Below are 17,205 nucleotides of genomic sequence, written 5' to 3' on the forward strand. Positions count from 1 at the left end.
TGACAGTAACGAAAGACAATACAGGATATTCCTGTTTTAAGTTAGAAGAGAGAAGTGGCCAAAGGAGTAAGGTTTTTGTGTTTGCCACTACCACAATGGGATAACCAAAGGGATGAATTTTTAAAACTAGGCGGAGCACTGACAAATGTCTGGTGAATAAGTTGATGGCATTTTTTTATAAAATATATTTTATTCATCTTTTTTTGTTGTTTGTTTGCTTGTAAAATTTTAGTGAAAAAGGAATGTTGCTAATTAAATTCGTTTAGCAAACGAATACTCTTCCGACTAAATCAACCGCTATTCTTCGTGAAACTGCCCGAAAGAGGCTGACCAGCCATCTTTAAAAGTTGAACAAAAGCGTCGAATTCTTCCTTGAATTTGTTGCATCCTGACGTCATTCTATGAAAAAGATCAAGAGAAAAAAACTGTTATCCACTACTGAGTTCAGCGTAAGGATGGACACCTTTGTTTTGCGAGAAATGGAGTAATTTCTGTAACAACAGGCACTAATAGTAGAATAGGTCCACCGCGGTATATGCTATTCTGATAAACTTATCATCTGCTGAATCCAATGCCTCTACGTCTCAAAAGCTACTAACCCCTTTGGCCAAAAAAAAAAATATATAAAATGGAAATCACAAGCTGAATTCAGTTCAGGTAATGAATATTTTCATCAGGGTAATCGGCACCCGTTATTTTCTATTTCGTACGAACAACTGAATGTAATTTTTTGTGGGCTGTGCGAGTTCTGGGTTATAACTGGGTTACCGTGAAGCTATCGAGTGTCTGACCTTTGGTCCTAAAAAGTCGGAAACATCAGCAGCCGGAGAAGGCGGGTCCACAGGACCAACACCAGAATTGCCTGTTAACAAGAGACAACAACATATGTCAGTGTTCCAAGATGGATCTTACAAGAGGGGTTCAACTTTGCAATGAAGTTGACGTCTATCTCATTTTCATGGCTAAGACCCAGTAACTTTAAAAAGAAGAGGAGAAACAGCCCATTTCCTTAAAGGCGCCCCGGGGGATGCACTCAAGGAATTTTGGGTGAGCTGCGCCCGGCGCTGGGATTCTGAAACTATAATTCTACACTAGAATACGGTTCAACTGTAATTTTGCTACCCTTTTCAAGACTAGGCACTAAGATTCCATACCCCATCCCACATCAAATAGGACCAGAAACTCCAGTCTTGTCTGGAAATTCATACCACGGATCAATTTTCCAGACGAGACACCCTGTTAATGTACATTCCTTCTATGATTTATATAGCTTAGCCCGGAATAAACTGCTTAAAAACCCTACCCTTTCACAGTAGAATATACCTGTTATAAGCTTCTGTACAAGAATTGTGATCTAATTGGGAGAAACAAAAAAATTACAGAAGGAAACAGAGCTTAAACGAGCCGTTTTTTTCCCATTAAAATGATAGTGAGATAGAAATGAGGAGGCCGATACGAAGTTCATTCCCTAACTAAACACCAGAACCACCTCCCGTCTGCCACGTAAAGAACATATAACAGCTTTGGACTGCCAATTCAGATTTCATTCAAACTCACACCTGAAAGTCAGTACATTACCGTATTTCCATTTTAAAGAATCTTCATACAGCATGATAGCTGCAACAGCATCTTCTTCGGTAACCTTCAGAGAAATATTTAAGTACCAATGGTTGGAAATTTTCAATCAATCAATCAATCAATCAATCAATCAATCAATTAACTAACAAAAAACGATGAAAGGGAAAAATTATGGATAAACTAACCACGGTATACTTTCCACTGCTGCATAATCTAATTAGAGCAAACATTACAACGACACTTGTAATGGCCCAGCTTAGTTTTGATTTGTTAAGCCTGAGGCGATCCAACGAAATTCTTGAGATAATTGGGAGTCTTCCTAACGTACATGAGAAAGTAGATTGTTTTTTCAAGACTTTCCTCTTCAGAAACGAAAGTAATTTGCTGTTCATATTCATGGATTTCAAATCAGCAAATCTTATTCAAAAGGGAATCTTAAGATCAAAATCCAGATTTGGATTTTCGGAAGAAATGCAAAAACCGCTTAAATATTGAAAAATGAATTCGTTCCTGGATTCACCCGAAAGGAATCAACACACACTCAATACATAGAACCGAGTTAAACTGAGAATTAGAACTTTTGTTCCCTTCGATTGTTTTCCAGAGCTTCAGTTTCGCTGACTTTTTTCTTATAGCCACATTTGACGACTCGTAGCCGATAGTTGCCTTTCTTTGCACTGATTGTCACAGTACACTTAAAAATGAGGCTACATTAAAGAAGAAGGATTAAAGAGAGAGCTGACATGATTGTTTAATTGTAACTTTAATGAGCAGACATAATCAGTATCTACTTTACTACGATTGAAATTTTAAAAATGTACAACTTAACATCAGGTAGCCTCCCAAGCAGACGTTCTTAGGGCTTCGCCAGGCGTTCCTGGCCCACGTGGGTCAGGAACGCCTGGCGAAGCCCTAAGAAAGTCTGCGTGGGAGGCTAAACAAGAAGTAAAACACGACGAGGTTAGTGATAAGCCTTTTTTTTCTGTAATTGCATCGAAATCATAACGAGTTATTAGACAAATTTCCGTTCAAACATCATCAATCCAAAATCACGGAAGAACTCCACCGGTTTTAACCCAATGTTTTCTTCTAGAAGCTTCCTGCCCCATTTGGTGTGGCTTTCCTTGTGAAATGTAGAGAAGATAAAATCTCCTTGCAGTTGCTGATAGGCACATTTCAGTTGCTGAACCACGTGCACTTGGAACATCACTGGGTCTTCTGTATAAATGCAAGCCACCCAATGCATGTGCTTTACTCGGGGAGACCGCCGACCGTGGGCGAATGACTTCGGTAGCTGACCACGAGAACAGTCGGCCGCATCTCGGTCAGAGAATACACAATCATCTTGTTCAAGAATGCAACCGATGTTAGATCGGAGAGCTTCGAACGGTTCCCAGTCGACGATGATAGTACGCCCAGGAAACATGTTTGCCACTGAGTCGTCAAGAATGTAATTGTAAAGAAAGCTTTCCGTGCAGGGTTTGACCTGAACGCCAAGATTCTGGGCTTCGTCTTCTAGGCTCGTTTGCTTCAGTGTTTCTTTAGTGATGTAGTGGGCCAAAATGTCTCTCTCGAATAAGCCAATGTCGCCATACTTCTTTTGGATGGCAAGTCGCTCGATGTTGTCGGATTTTGTAGTGAAGCGTTCTCGACAGACATTCGGATATTCGTTTCGGATGTAACCGTGGATAGCTTCGATCAATCGTGAACTTAATCCCAAGCCTCGAAATCTGGGATGGATCCGCAAACCTTGGCTGATGAAGGTTTTCCCCTCATCTACGATATGAATCGCTCTTAGCCCAATGAGCTGGTCCCCATACTGAGCCACAAAAATTGTGCGGTTGGGTTTTGTTAGCCACTGGAGGAAAACACAGGGAAAGTAATCGTGTCCGTTGTAAATACCTTCCGATATTTCTAAGATGGCCTCCAAATCGGCTGCAACTGCTTTACGAATAGTTATTTCCTTCATGGGGCCTTCTAATGATGCTCAGTGGATCGGTGAATGCGACCTGAGAAGATGTTGTTTAACTGCAAGGAATTTGTTTTGAGATATAAACTTTCGGTCGTGCGAAACTCCTACTATAATTGGCACAAAAACAGGTGACTGTAATGTAAAATGTTCATTTTAACAATGGAAATTTTATATTACGTGTTTTCGAACAATGTCCGACGATCATTTTATAATGCCGAAGTAAAGAAATTTAATTCCTTGTTAATAACATGAAAAGTGAACAGTAATCAAAAACAACTACAAATAACGTATCATAAACGTTCTAAATTGAAATTTCTATCTGGTAAGGAAAATAAACTGACATCGTGACAAAATCTTCAGTTTTGCAGTTCCTAAAATACGAACGCGAACTTCGATGGACGCTCTTGTTTCTGTATCTTAAATATTCAAGAGTTAAGCTATTTACTGACTTTTACGCAAGTGTTGCTAAAATTAAAATCGGATTCAAAATAGAATTTAACTGTTTACTGGAATACAATGGTGGAGGTTAAGAATGGTAATGAATTACTTTGTTTCGAGTAGCAATACTGTGTCCCAACAGACGGTTTTTTCTCACGAGTCGTTACTTTTTTGCTTTATAAGTTCTTTTTTGTTATAATTCTGGGTACTCGATATTTCTAGAAGCCGTGAACAGAGCGAAATAGAGTCAGATAACATATGAAGTGTAATAGGTTTGCTCTCTTAATAATAAAGTTGATCGCTTTTGAGGTCATAGACATAAAGGCAGGAGTATCGTCAACCAAAACCAAAATATTTTCAGCCAATAACAGCAAAGCAGATTGTTAAATAAGCCAATCAAAAACTGCACGAATTACGTGTAGCAAGCGAGAGGGAAAATCAAATGATTTTTTTTTCTTTCCTTTTCTTGTTTTTGACAGATTGCTTCAACTTTATAACGAGCAACATAACGACAGAAAGCGAAATCAACCATGAATTGTATTTGGTAATCAATTTAAAATCATCACTCCTTGAGCTTGTGTAAGTGGGCGCTTGAGACTAGTTCAACTAGTTGTCCCATAGTGTTCGCCTCCGTAAACAATTTTTTGTTACAGCAGGCAGAATTACAATTTATCCCTCGCAGATTACAAAACAGCTGCAACCCTTAAAAATAAATGTAGAAGCACAAAATGCAAATTGACACATCAAACTTATAACAGAGGTGGATTTAAACGTAAGAGCGTCTCTAGTGTAATGTCTATTTTTGGAATTCTCTCCTAAATTTCCTTTATGAGTAATTTTATGGCTGACATATCGATCTGGGATTTCAAAAAGGAAGTTATAGGCATTGAGACGTTTCTCATCAAAGGGTTGCCAGTGCCGTAGCCAGACCAAACGGCCAACCGAGGCAGGCGGGAGTTGCTAAGGGGGTTCGGGGGCATGCCCCCCCCCCCCCCCCCCGAGAAATTTTGAACTTTAGTCTCTCGGAAATGCGATTTGCAGCGTTTTCTGGGCCTTTCGGTAACTTTTTTTCGAGTTAATTTAAGTGGAATTTAAAAAGCAATAATCAGAAACAAGCTACATAATCTGGGTGACCGTTAACCTCGCCAATGGTTTTGATCAGTATTTGTTCAAAAAAAATTTGAGTTAACGTACGTAGCCCCTTGAGATCGATGATATGGTAATTTTTTCATAGTATATTGACTGAATTGCTGAATTCTTTGTAATATCATGATGCGTTAAAAATATCCGATGATCGCTTATGTAAAATAAAAATGATCGGCGAAATTCGTCAAAATTTTACCGAGGCGAGTGCCTCGGTTGGCCTCATACTAGCTACGGCGCTGGTTGCCGAGTGAGAATTAGTTCAAATGCCTGTAGAAGCTCACCGGACGAAATTTGAGAAAATGATTTGAATCCTGAAAACACGCAGCTGTTTTAAAAGGTTACTTCCCAGTTTTCAAAATATTTAGCTTTAAAACAGCAGTAATTTAAGGCAACTTAAGTTCTCCAATGTTCAGATTGTTAAAGCATCTTTTACAATAAAATATTGATGACTGAGTCAAATACTGATTCTAGTGCAAATCATTTTTGAAAACCACTATCAGCATGAAACCGACAAATGTTATGACTCAAGGTAGCCTGTTCACAGACCCTCTATTTTCTCTTCAAAGTCCGTCGAGCGCAGACTGCAGGAGGGGCTTTATTGACCGCCAGCGCAAGTATTACCCAGCCAATCATTTAGCCATGATCACATCTGTGGTGAGGCTTTAAAACATTTAAGTCTGATAAATATTAAAACACATTAAAATGTCTATTATAAATGGTCTATCGAGTTCTGTCATTGTTATAAACACCCGAACGCGCACTTCTACAATTTCCATTATTTTGGACAATAAAAGTTTAGAAGAATTACATAGTAAATTTAACGGACTAATAAAACAGAAATTGTGATACGTACCTCTGAATGGAGGGCTAACTTTGCATGAGCTGTAGCCAAACTTGTTCTAGGAAGTAAATAATGATCGATAACAGCGTGTAGCCAATGAAACTGCTTTTCGCCATTTTTTCTATATTGTAACGTCTGGGTTTAAAGTACTATAGGATTTAGGGTATAGGTCACTAAAAAGACTAAACAAATAAAACTTCTGGGAAAGGAATGTAGTAATCAGTGGTATGATGAATTGGCGACAGAAAAAGCGGACTTGTGTGAAACAATAAAATGAGTTGAATGAAGCCAGTTATAATTACATGTCGTTTTTAAATTTTATCCTTGACCTAATTTTATTTTTTGTTATATCACGATGCATAAAGAAAGCAAAATCTTCAATAAAGGAAACATTATTTTTTTGACCAGCGCAGTATATAATAATACCAACAGCTTTTGTATCACATATGAGACAGAAAAAATGTTCCTAGCTCTAACCGAACTTAAATGTATAAATTTATAACTTATGAATCGTAGAAATATCTCAACGAAAAGTATAAAATCAGTTTGCCAAGAGGAAAAGGTTATTTGCTCAATTAATTCACATTCATGTAAGACAAACGAACTTACAGCGTTTGTAGCGTAGTAACAGGAAAATCAAGTCCTCCAATTGTATGAGAGTTTCTTGTTCGTCTGCTCGCCATGTAATAACCTTGAATAAGATCTTGTGCGGCCACAGTCAGCTCAACATTTTGATTCGCAGCGTAATGTAGAAACTACAGAAATAAGTTATGGCATTCTCTCTTGGTTATGGACAACTAAAACAGTGAGTTGTCTCAGTTAACAATGCTGATTCAAGTTAAGGTTTCGCAATGCAGTGGTGCTATTTGCAAAGTCTAGAAAACGGATGTTGCTAAAATGAGAAACGGGAAACGGGGAGTGGGGAACGAGCACGAAAACTGGAAAATGAAAACTAGGAACAAAACCTAACTTGAATGCTAGCCATATCAGTAACTTTGTTAATAATTTCCAATTCTCTGCTTTACTCCCTATTTTTAAATTTTTTGTTCCAACCCCGTGCTCTTTCCCCGCTCCTCGTTCCACGCCTTAGTATCAAAGATTGAATACCGCTTATTGTATAGCTCCCCGGCCATATATGTTCCCCATACCTGGTTGAATTCGTCGTCACTAAGGTAAAACATAGTTTCCTCTTCCGTGCACTCCGTCGCTTTCTTCAAGACCTCTTCACTCACAGACTCCTCAGAGTTGTCTGTACGGTTGTGAATACCACTCAAGTTGAATACAACCGAAAACTGGCTGTCGAAATTTATTGAAAGGAGAACAGGTTGCAGTTTGGTGATTAGGATTTGAAACGCTTAGGGAATTCTATAGTTCATATACAAAATTGAAATTTTCTTAATCGACTACCAAAATGTACGGAAAGGAGGACGAAGAAAGTCTCGAAAGGAAAAATTTTGCTGTCTTCAAAGTTGTCACATGTTTAACGTGTATTTGGTCGCCTAACAGCAAGTGATACAAAATCGCGGGTATCAATCGCTGCACAATTGAATTGACGTCAGTTTCCACATATCGCAAAATTGTTCCAAATTTGGTCAACAGTAGCTGGTTTTGATGGATTGTGGGTGGGATTTTAGCCAATCAGAAACGGAGAAATGGTTGAATGAATAACAACAGGGCTTATGGCAGTTATGACCAGTTCGTATTCAATGGAGTAGAAATGTTTGAAAAAGTGGTATTAATCGCATCTGTGATATCATCACTCAGTTCCAACAACACAGCTAAGATCGAGATAGTAAACTATTTGCATATTTGGATGAGGAACTAAGATTTTAAATTTGTTTTGGATTCCTGGTAATTTTATCCTACAAACCACCAAACGAACAAACCACTACTTACTCGATCAGGGCTCGTGGTACTGTTGGACAGTCCTGGAACGAAAATAAAAAAATGCCATTTTTGATGGAAATGCTACTTTAGTGATAGTCCAATGGTAAACAGCACATTAGTCACAGGGAAGACCTATCGGTACATTGATACAAGATATCAACCCTCTATAGTGACCGAGTTTACGTACAAAACTGGGTGAAGCATTTGACTATCCATACATAATTGTATGGATAAACTGTTTTGCTGTGAAACCTGCATTACTGAGAAAGTACGTACGATTACCGAAATGTAAGTGTATTACGGAGGACACCCTTATTTATGGTGGGCCGGCCCTGCTAGAGGAAAGAACTGCAAGCCGGATACTTATAGAGTAAAACATACCTTCATATTGCGGTTGGGAAGCTCAAACACAGGATCGAGCATTCCTTTTTGAGGGTTTCTGTCCGTTGGTTCAGAGCAAGCCCAGAGACTACATGACAATGGTAAAGAGAGCTGCTGGCCTTGCTGTGCCCAGTACTTCTCTGGTACCTTGACTGTAATGGACGCATTTTCTAAAGCTTTAAAATAATCATATTCAACATTAAAATAATAGTCAGTCAGCCCACGTTTTCTAGGGCTTAAAGTCTACGGCCAGGAAAGAATCGTAAAAAAAGTAATGGGAAATAATACAACTGCAATCAATAGGCGAGGTTATTTGAAGACGACAAAATATGGGATGAGAGCTATATTTTCATTTGCCATTTTAAAAAGCTGAAAGGGTTTTAAGAAACTAAAAAATCAAAGAAACATTTTCCTCTAATAAAGTCACCTTCAGGGTAGTGTGTATACTGTTTCTTAAAATCTCAAGCAGATATATTCTAGACAAACCTCTTTCATTTTCAATTTGGTAACGGTAGCGAGAACGTAGCTCAGATGAACCCAACTTTAAATGAACGCCTGTTTCGTGTTCTCAACAAAAATTTCCCAGTTCTGTTGATATCAGTCAAGAATGTCGAATGTTTCAGTGCTAGAATTACCATTTTGAAGGCTGTCTTTTCGTTCCTTTTTTAGGACAGCAACATTAGGGATGACACATATTCCACTTGTAGCTAAGGAAAGGCATCCAGCTGTAACAGAAGTAAAAATTTGCTTAGTTTGGCCTGAAGTAAATAACTATATGCTCATCTAAAACCTTCTGAGAATGTACATGCGTATAATAATTATAAACCCTTCCCCCCCACCAATAGCCCTCCATAGTTATAAGCCTACCCATCCGGTCTGTAAACAAAAAAATACATCTTATTATAATCCCCTCTAGCTCCAATCATCAGAAGCTCCCTCCCCCCCCCCCCCCCCCATCTCAAAAGACAATTCGATTTATTATGGGGTTTTGAAGCTTCATTAAAACTAGTAACTGCAAAAGGTATCTTAAAAAACCCTGCTATAACTTCACTGTTTCAATACGCTTTTTCTATTCCGCTTATAAGCCCCCTCGGATATAAGCCCTTCCGTTTACAAACCCTCCTGAACCCCTTACAAAAGCGAGCTGCATTTTACGATACGGTCACCAATATTGCTAGAGCAGCCGGAAGAATGTAATCCGTTGTCAACGACTAATGTCTGTTTTTTTTTTTAATCTCTTTTTTCTTTGCTTGATTTCAAAGAAGGAAATTGGGATCGCGTTTTGTAATAGATCTCCTTACCATTTACCATACACGTTCCAGAGGCAAAAGGATCCCGAGAACATGAAGCAAATAATTCGCTGATTGGAGAGTGAACAATCATTCTCTTAGCAAATGACGCTCCATATAACAAGAGGCGTTGAAGTCTCAGAAGGTCATCAGCAATAACAAGCAAGTGAAGGTTTTTGTGATAAACTTCTTTAGATTCTTTTGACGTTTCAGAACAGTGAAGCAGCAAAATGCACATCAACATCAACATTTTCAAATGAAAGAATGTACCAGGAGGTGTCACGAAGCCTGCAGAAGATGTAAGCCTGTTAAATACTCCATCATGCATGATACCACTAGGTGTTCCATCGACACAATAATGGACAGTGGTTTATATACTCAAATAGGTTTAGATTTAAAGAATGTATAGCCTAAGAAGTGACAAAAAATTGAAAATTTATTCCGCCCTGGTAGACTCTTTATGAGTCTTTGAGAAAGACAGGTCAGTTAGAGAAGGACTCGTTTACTTACAGTTCGGAAAACTCTTATGTGACCTGAAAGAGTAGGGAGACGATGCATAATAATGCACTCTATAATATAATTTTTTAGTCTCTGTTGAGCAATCAAGAACACTTCCTCTGAACTGAACGTACCTGCAAAGCAGTAGGCGAGGCTTGCAACAAAACTCCAAGGTGAACCCTGCCTGTCTAAATGATAGTTAAAATAAAAAATATAAATCTATAAAACGACATAACATGCATGAGGGATGAAAATGTTAGTTTATGCAGACAAGCCACCAACCACTATCATATCCTTGATGGCCTAAGCTTGGATAGTGGGTGAACTGAAGTTGACTACTGGTCAGGTGTTTCGTATGTCATCGGCCAAGATGTTGGGACTCGAGATTGCCCAATCAGTATTAATTTTACAGAGTCTTCCCTCATGATGGATATCTTAAAAAATCTCGTAGCGTACAAAATTTTAAGTCATAAGTATGAACTACAGCCAATAACAGGTCTTATCAAGACCAAGTGTTTCAAACCGGCATATTTTGACGCGAAACTTGATTAGTAAAAGAAAATATTTCTCCTTCTTTAAAGAAAATATACAGTTTGCACATGATCTCGTTACTTTATATTAGCTCATAAAAATATATTTTTTAAATCAAATTTAGGCCACCTTAAACTTTGTCAAAGAATAAAATGTTACTGCATCAACCTACCTTTGTATAGCATCTCTATTCTCTCAGGAAGTTTACATGACGCTAAAAGAGGACTTGAAGGAATCTATCACAAAAGAAAAATAACAAGCAAAAAAAAAAATGGTAGTTAGAGCCGCGACTCACTGTTTTCATGGAAAATGAAATTAGTAACAGTCTTACCATTTTCTGAAATTAGAGTGATTTTACTTGACCCTTGAAGTGAATAGGTAGTAGAACACTACACACTATTATGCACTAATTCCATTGTATTCTTTTGTTTACCTCTTGCTATTTGGCACTATTTGTTAGTATCTGTTTCACGCTTCAAGTAAAATCACTGTAGCATATATTAATAAAGTAGCTATAAAGAACAAAGTAAACAGAAGACGCCATTCAAAGACTCATACATGTAACTGGGTTACTTAAACAGGAAAAGATGTTGCCAAAAGAGAAAACAGTAGGTTAAGTAATATCGCTGCTTGGTGATTTCTATATTAACAGATGTGATTCTTTTATAACGACAGCATCATGACTATCTTTAAAATCAGGTGTAACACAAGAAAACTTTAATATTCATAATTTCCCCTACCTTTTCTATATTATTTGCCTGCAAAAACATTTAAACATTTATTAGTCAAGTTATAACGGCAGTCTTCTAGGACGAATAAGCAAAACAAAATAAATGTACAGCAAGAAATCAGTCGCACTGATTAATCACACTTAGTTTCTCATAAAACTTGTGAGTGTACATGTGCTCATTTTTCAAACAAGGAAAGAATAAACAGAGCAAAAGCAAAAACCTCTAGCCATATAGTTGTAAGCACTTCACCTCAAACACAGGAGTGCATAAAAACTGCCCAGAACATTCATGAATTTCAGAAGACTGCAAAACAACAAATGAGTAGTGACAACCAATCTGGACGTCTTTGATAATCTCATCTGTTAAGAGGGAAAAAATGAAACATAAAAACTGCTTAGTCGAAAGAAGTATATTTAGCGTTCTTTATAACATATGTGGATGTCCTAGCAATGTGGACATCCTGTAGACCATCGTCTCTTTTCACTTGAAGCTCAAGCCCATGTCCGCTCTTCAGTGACACACTTTATTTTAAAGAATAAAGAACACGTCCAGCCCAATCGCAGAAATATCAGATTGATTATGTTTTCTGTTTCACTTATGAATTTTATCATTAACCTTATATATTTTAAATAGCTATGAATAATAATCTAGTAATGACCTACACGTCAGTTCAAGTTAGCCCACGCCAGTCTAGCTGGCAAGTAAAGCGTTATCCGGGAACTTGGTGAAGTCTGACCATGACCTGCATAGCAAGCGTTTCCGTGCGAGTTCGTTTAGAAAGTTAGGACGAGAGCAAAAAATAGGGATAAAGGGGGAGGGGAGGGGAGAAAAGGAAGGTCTTCTCCCCTCCCACTCTCCCTTCTTTAATATTTTTGTTGCTATTTCCAAATTTCGCGCAATAATTCAATTGAAAGCGCTTGTTACGCAAGCTAATCATGACCATTTAAGTAGCGGAGTAGATAAGTCATAAGTAAGTCCAACAATACTCATCGACGTCAAGACGACGCAATTTTAAATGTGCCGCATAAACTACTATCAGCAAAGAGTTACAATCAAGCCTGATTTGCTGGTTCCGATCGAATTCAAAGCCAGTGTATTTTCTACATTTCTTGCGTCAATTGCGCAAGTAACAATGATAATGCGTGGCAATTTAAATACGATGACGATGATGGAGCAAAGACGGCGTACAGTAACACTTTGCCGTAAAATGAAGATGATCATGCGGACGTCATAATACTAACAGTGTCATTAGAACTATACGTTATAACTAATTTATGCTGGAGAAACTTTAATTTCAGCGAGAACTCTATTTCCTTACCTCTGACATACAGAGGAATGGTTTGGTAAATGCGACCGTGGCTGTTCATCCAAAGCCTCTTGTCAACAGCCAAAGGACATAATACCTGTATGATACATTTATCTGAAAAAAATCACAGCTAAATTGTATCGTCACAGTTTTCTTGTTGTAAATTTTTGATGTTTCGTTTGTTATGCTACCTATAAGACGTATTCTGTACACACATTTGACTTATTACCTGCCAAGATACGGCAAGTGACGTCTTCATTAAGGGGACCTCCACAGTAACAACACACAAAGTCTCTTCTAAAATAAAAAAGAACACATGTTAAGTCAGTATATGTCAGCTTCCTTTCTTTTATTTTTTTTTACCAAAAACACACATCAGCGCTCTCAACGGTTTGCCGTTTGGTACTTGCATTTCTCTACCTAGAGTAATAGACCATTTCCGAGTTCCCCCGGGCCTCTGTATCAAAACGAGGTTAAGTGCTCAGCCTTTGATATGGAAATAATCTTTCATTCTCATGCAAATAAAACTCATTTTCACAAGAAAGGCTATGCACTTCGCCTCATTTTGAAAGTGAGGGTTTTTGGAACTCGTAAGTGGTCTATTGTCATATCATTAATGAACACTTAGGCATGTTTCCACTAAACTGTGGTCTGCATTGGTTAATTCTTCTGATTCCCTGGAAGGACTGTAAGTACATACATTCAAGAATCTGGTTTGATCACTTCTTTGCTTATTTTCGAAATTTCTTGATGTGTGAGGAGGCTAAGAACTATGTATAACAAAATAATTAATATTAACAATGATAAAGGCAGTGTTTTCAAAATCAGCCGTCGGCCGTCGCATCCGACGGCAACTTTTTGATTTGCAACGCCTACTTTCCCTTAGGTAAATTATATGATAAATAAAACTTTTGATAAAAAGTGGTAAGTGTTCACAAAGCTGTTGCGAACAAGCAAACTTGAAATTTTTCTGGAGAATTTCGCCAAAACATCGCTTGAGTCTGCTTCTAAAATACGTTCTCTGCGTAATACGTTGAGTGACACGTTGAGGACGAGTCGAAGACTGGGTCTCAGTTACAGGGAACATTGTAGTTAGCGGTTTCTGAAGCCACTCTATATAAAACGCCACATTTCGTCTCCAAGAACACGGTAAAATGGCAGAAAAGCGACAGCGTGGTTTACGGGAGATGTGGTCACTGACAGTGACAAACAAGAAAAAGAAAAAGGATGCTGCAGGTAATAATGTAATGTTTTCCCGAAGATTACCCAAGCAGATGCCGGTACGCAAACGGAAGAGGAAATAGTTCAAATTGAGGAGAAAGAACAAGAAGAAGTGGTAGCAAAAGTCTTCTGCCTAGATGAAGAGCATGGCGAATCGGACGACAGTGAAGCACATGACAGTGGATGGGAGGATGATGACGATGATAGTGAGGACTAAAAGTCTTTTTCTCAGCAGACAAAGAATCTCCATGTTTCGACTTGTAGATACTACCATATTTCTGCATATTTCACTTCAATTGAATGATGAAGTAGGACTGAACGGTGTTTGTGATCGATAAGTAATAAGGATATTCAAAATTGTAAATTTTGTTTGAGTTTAAAACAGTTCGTGTATAGCTTTAGTATGTTTTTGAGCCTTTTCCAGGCATCAAGAGAAGGCCCAGAAAAAATGCTTCTGTCTAGACTGGACAAACAGCTATCCAAGTACATGCATGGGTCTACATTAACAAAGTGTACACAAGTAGCTTTTGTTGGTTATTGAAAATTCAATTACCTTCGCTGTTTCTTAATCACTTTTACTTTTTTCAACCCAAATTATGAACTAATCTTTAATCTTTAATCTAATCTTTAATCATTATTTATACACGGTAAAAAAAAATCATCAGGTACAATAAATTCCTATACAATGACTAACATACTAAAGCCTTTATCAACTTACAACAATATGCCACACAAAAACCCTGATTGTGGTTAAAGCGTACCCTAATATTGTGGTTAAAGTTACTAAAAGCATCAAAATTTATCAGTATTTTCGATATCTAAAATTTGCTAGTTCTGCGTCTCAAAATGCGGGAAAATGCGTCTCCAAGAGTCTAGAAATTCAAAATTTCCTGGGGGGGGGGGGGCATGCTCCCAGACCCCCCTAGAGAGCAGGGCCCTCCGGGCCTTGCAACTCCTACTCAAATAAACGCAACTCCTACTTCAAAAACTGTTGAAAACCCTGATTAAGGAATGAACGGAAACATCACAGTTTTTACATGTAAGCCTACCTGACGGTTACGTCCTCGGTTGTCCCAGCTAAATGTACTCGAATATAACGGTGTTTCTCTGAACCCAAACAGGTGGACTGGGGACAATAGAACCTCGCACTTTGACTAGCATATTATGATAGCAAGAAAACAAAAATAAGTAGAAAATAACGTTCCTGATCACACATCGCTTTTACAACGTTTATCTCAAGCTTGAGAATTCTTAGAGATATATCGAGTCTGCTATACAGCCGCTTCTTATGTTGTTGTCTGTAGCAGACTTGGAGATATAGGGAGCCAAGTCTTTTCCTCCTGTTCCTTGTTAACAAAACGTTTCTAACATTATGATTTAATTTTATAATAAGCTCCTGTAATAGTTTTACCAGGAAGTTTCCTTTTCTTACTTACGTATATTTTGTAACTGCCGTCCTTCCACTAACAATGCCCACTATCTTTATTAGATTCGGATGGCCATGTCCAGTAAAGTTCTTAATGCTTACGCACCTGTTAATTAAAAGTATCAGAAATTAAGTTACTTCAAGCGGCTGTGAAACAATGTCTCCTTTAAAATGAAGACGAAATAAAAAGAAGGGGATAAGTCACCCTCTGCCTATATGCACTTTGGCCTGATCTCGGCAGTTTCGCAGACTAATTTGAGGGTGATTGCTACAGTACTTCACTGCCATACAGCTGGAGAGAGCTGTAAACTAATCAGGAAATCTCTGATAGCCCGTTACTGTTCATCAGTAGGATACCTAAGTGCCAGTCCACAATTGGTTTCAGTTCCATTTATTTTTAAATGCATCAGTGAAGTCTCCCTCAGTATAGGATCAGATGTATCGATGCGTTAGTTTTGTTTGGAATCGTCACAACAGAACTAGTTCATTCTAAAGACGGATACATAACAAATGATGATTACAAATCAGTGACGGATCCAGGGGAGGGGCCCGGGGAGCTCGCCCCCCCCCTTTATTTTTAAACCAAACGGAGGCCCGACGGGCCGAAAAAAAATTTTCTCAGGGTCTGGATAACCGGGCCTCCCCCTTGTCCGAAGGTCTGCATGGATCCGTCACTGCATATCAACCCAGTTAGTGTTAACTTTTACAGACAAGGTGTTTGGTGGTAACTCATTAAAAAACTACTTACTCTTTAGGTGGTGAAACGGAAGAAAATCTGACAATGGCAAGAACTTGAGAGGGGTACAGTAAATGTGGAATCCACGACAGCGTGTGAATAATAACATAACAAACCTACAATAGAATTTTATTAGTCTGCTATAAAACAGGTCAAAACAACTTCATACATTTTACACATTTTATTCTACGGATAAAACCTCTCGAAAGAGGTAACTCTAGTTTACAAAGCCATCTGATAGCGAGCACCAGTGAATATCCGTTCATTCCTATTCACTCTTTACCATTTTCACACCCGCCCCTGAAGAAGGCCTACCTGTTTGACTATGAGAACTATGAGAAACCATGTTTACTATAATAATACTCTTTCTCTTGGTTTATAAATTGAATTTGTAAATTTCTTACCTCTTGAAATAAATTGATGCAATTCAATGGTTCGTGTATGGCCATATTTCCAATTTCAGCTATTAAAAAGAGACAAATCGACACTCCAGATTGAATTAGGTTCAGTTTGCCTAAATGGTCATACAACTTTAACAATGCGTTAAAGGTATAATTCACTATTCAGGAAGGATGGAAATAAGCCTACATTGTCTATCTTTTATTTTTAATAAATAATAGATTTTAAAGGTAAGAGAATGTAAAGCTGGATGAAATCAGGTCTCGATATACGGTTCTGTCAAGACGTTTATGCATACATAAGCTTACATACCGTTAACGTCTAGCAGATGCATCAAGTCCATGTTAAGAACAAATCTGTAAACACTTTTTTCCTGATCAAGAATAAAAACTGACAAGAGTTAGTGGTTTAATAAGCCATGTACATGATTCTAAAATAGGGGAAGTTCTTCAATGGAAATAAGTTTTCTTATTATTTCTTAATTCCGAAGATTAAACAGTAAGTAAGCTTCAGTTTACAGTACAATCCAAATTTGTTCACCAATCCACTCTGTAAACTTGAGCTTTCGGGATGTAAATGCAGAGCTAGGCTTACCGTAAAATCTTTTGTGTATTGTTCACATTGCTTTCTAAGTTGCTCAAAAGCCCCACATTCACAAATCCACTCAAATGCACTTTCTAAGACATTCTTTTCCTCCATGTGAATATTCCCAAATGTAAGAAAATGAGCAGCACTTACCAGGTGGATCTACCAGGCGACGGCAGGCGAAGCTGGTAGTGCAACATCGGCAGCCGTCAAATTTCCCGCGTTTTGTCTAAACGCGCG

The 17,205-nt window shown here is 38.1% G+C and overlaps 2 protein-coding genes across 2 annotated transcripts; both read right to left on the bottom strand.

The window, feature by feature from the left end:
- Positions 1-283: 283 nt before the first annotated feature.
- LOC140938910 (minichromosome maintenance domain-containing protein 2-like) lies at positions 284-17,079 on the bottom strand. The gene is made up of 22 exons (XM_073388437.1): positions 16,975-17,079; positions 16,693-16,753; positions 16,386-16,444; positions 15,994-16,097; positions 15,256-15,351; positions 14,869-14,973; positions 12,828-12,895; positions 12,611-12,712; positions 11,542-11,651; positions 11,302-11,319; positions 10,734-10,797; positions 10,165-10,218; positions 9,545-9,820; positions 8,879-8,968; positions 8,244-8,419; positions 7,872-7,903; positions 7,124-7,271; positions 6,585-6,730; positions 5,988-6,033; positions 1,579-1,642; positions 792-862; positions 284-399 (listed from the first exon to the last, which is right to left on the bottom strand). The coding sequence occupies exons 1-22, from the start codon at positions 17,077-17,079 to the stop codon at positions 298-300; spliced, it is 2,097 nt and encodes a 698-aa protein (XP_073244538.1). The 3' UTR covers positions 284-297.
- On the bottom strand, positions 2,541-3,621 carry LOC140938899 (histidine N-acetyltransferase-like). Its single transcript, XM_073388426.1, has one exon. The coding sequence runs from the start codon at positions 3,545-3,547 to the stop codon at positions 2,591-2,593; it is 957 nt and encodes a 318-aa protein (XP_073244527.1). The 5' UTR covers positions 3,548-3,621; the 3' UTR covers positions 2,541-2,590.
- Positions 17,080-17,205: the final 126 nt, after the last annotated feature.

The sequence above is a fragment of the Porites lutea genome, chromosome 1 (genome assembly GCF_958299795.1).
Source record: "Porites lutea chromosome 1, jaPorLute2.1, whole genome shotgun sequence".
In the NCBI taxonomy this organism is placed as follows: Eukaryota; Metazoa; Cnidaria; class Anthozoa; order Scleractinia; family Poritidae; genus Porites; species Porites lutea.

Bases quoted from the DNA above. Each gene is read 5' to 3' on its own strand.
- LOC140938910 (XM_073388437.1), bottom strand. From the start codon at position 17,079: ATGGAGGAAAAGAATGTCTTAGAAAGTGCATTTGAGTGGATTTGTGAA. The intron at 10,219-10,733 runs GTAGGTTGATGC...ACTATCATTTAG, and splicing joins AATAGAGATGCTATACAAAG to ACAGGCAGGGTTCACCTTGG. The intron at 6,034-6,584 runs GTAAGTTCGTTT...TTTACTTCCTAG, and splicing joins GTTACTACGCTACAAACGCT to AACAAGTTTGGCTACAGCTC.
- LOC140938899 (XM_073388426.1), bottom strand. From the start codon at position 3,547: ATGAAGGAAATAACTATTCGTAAAGCAGTTGCAGCCGATTTGGAGGCC.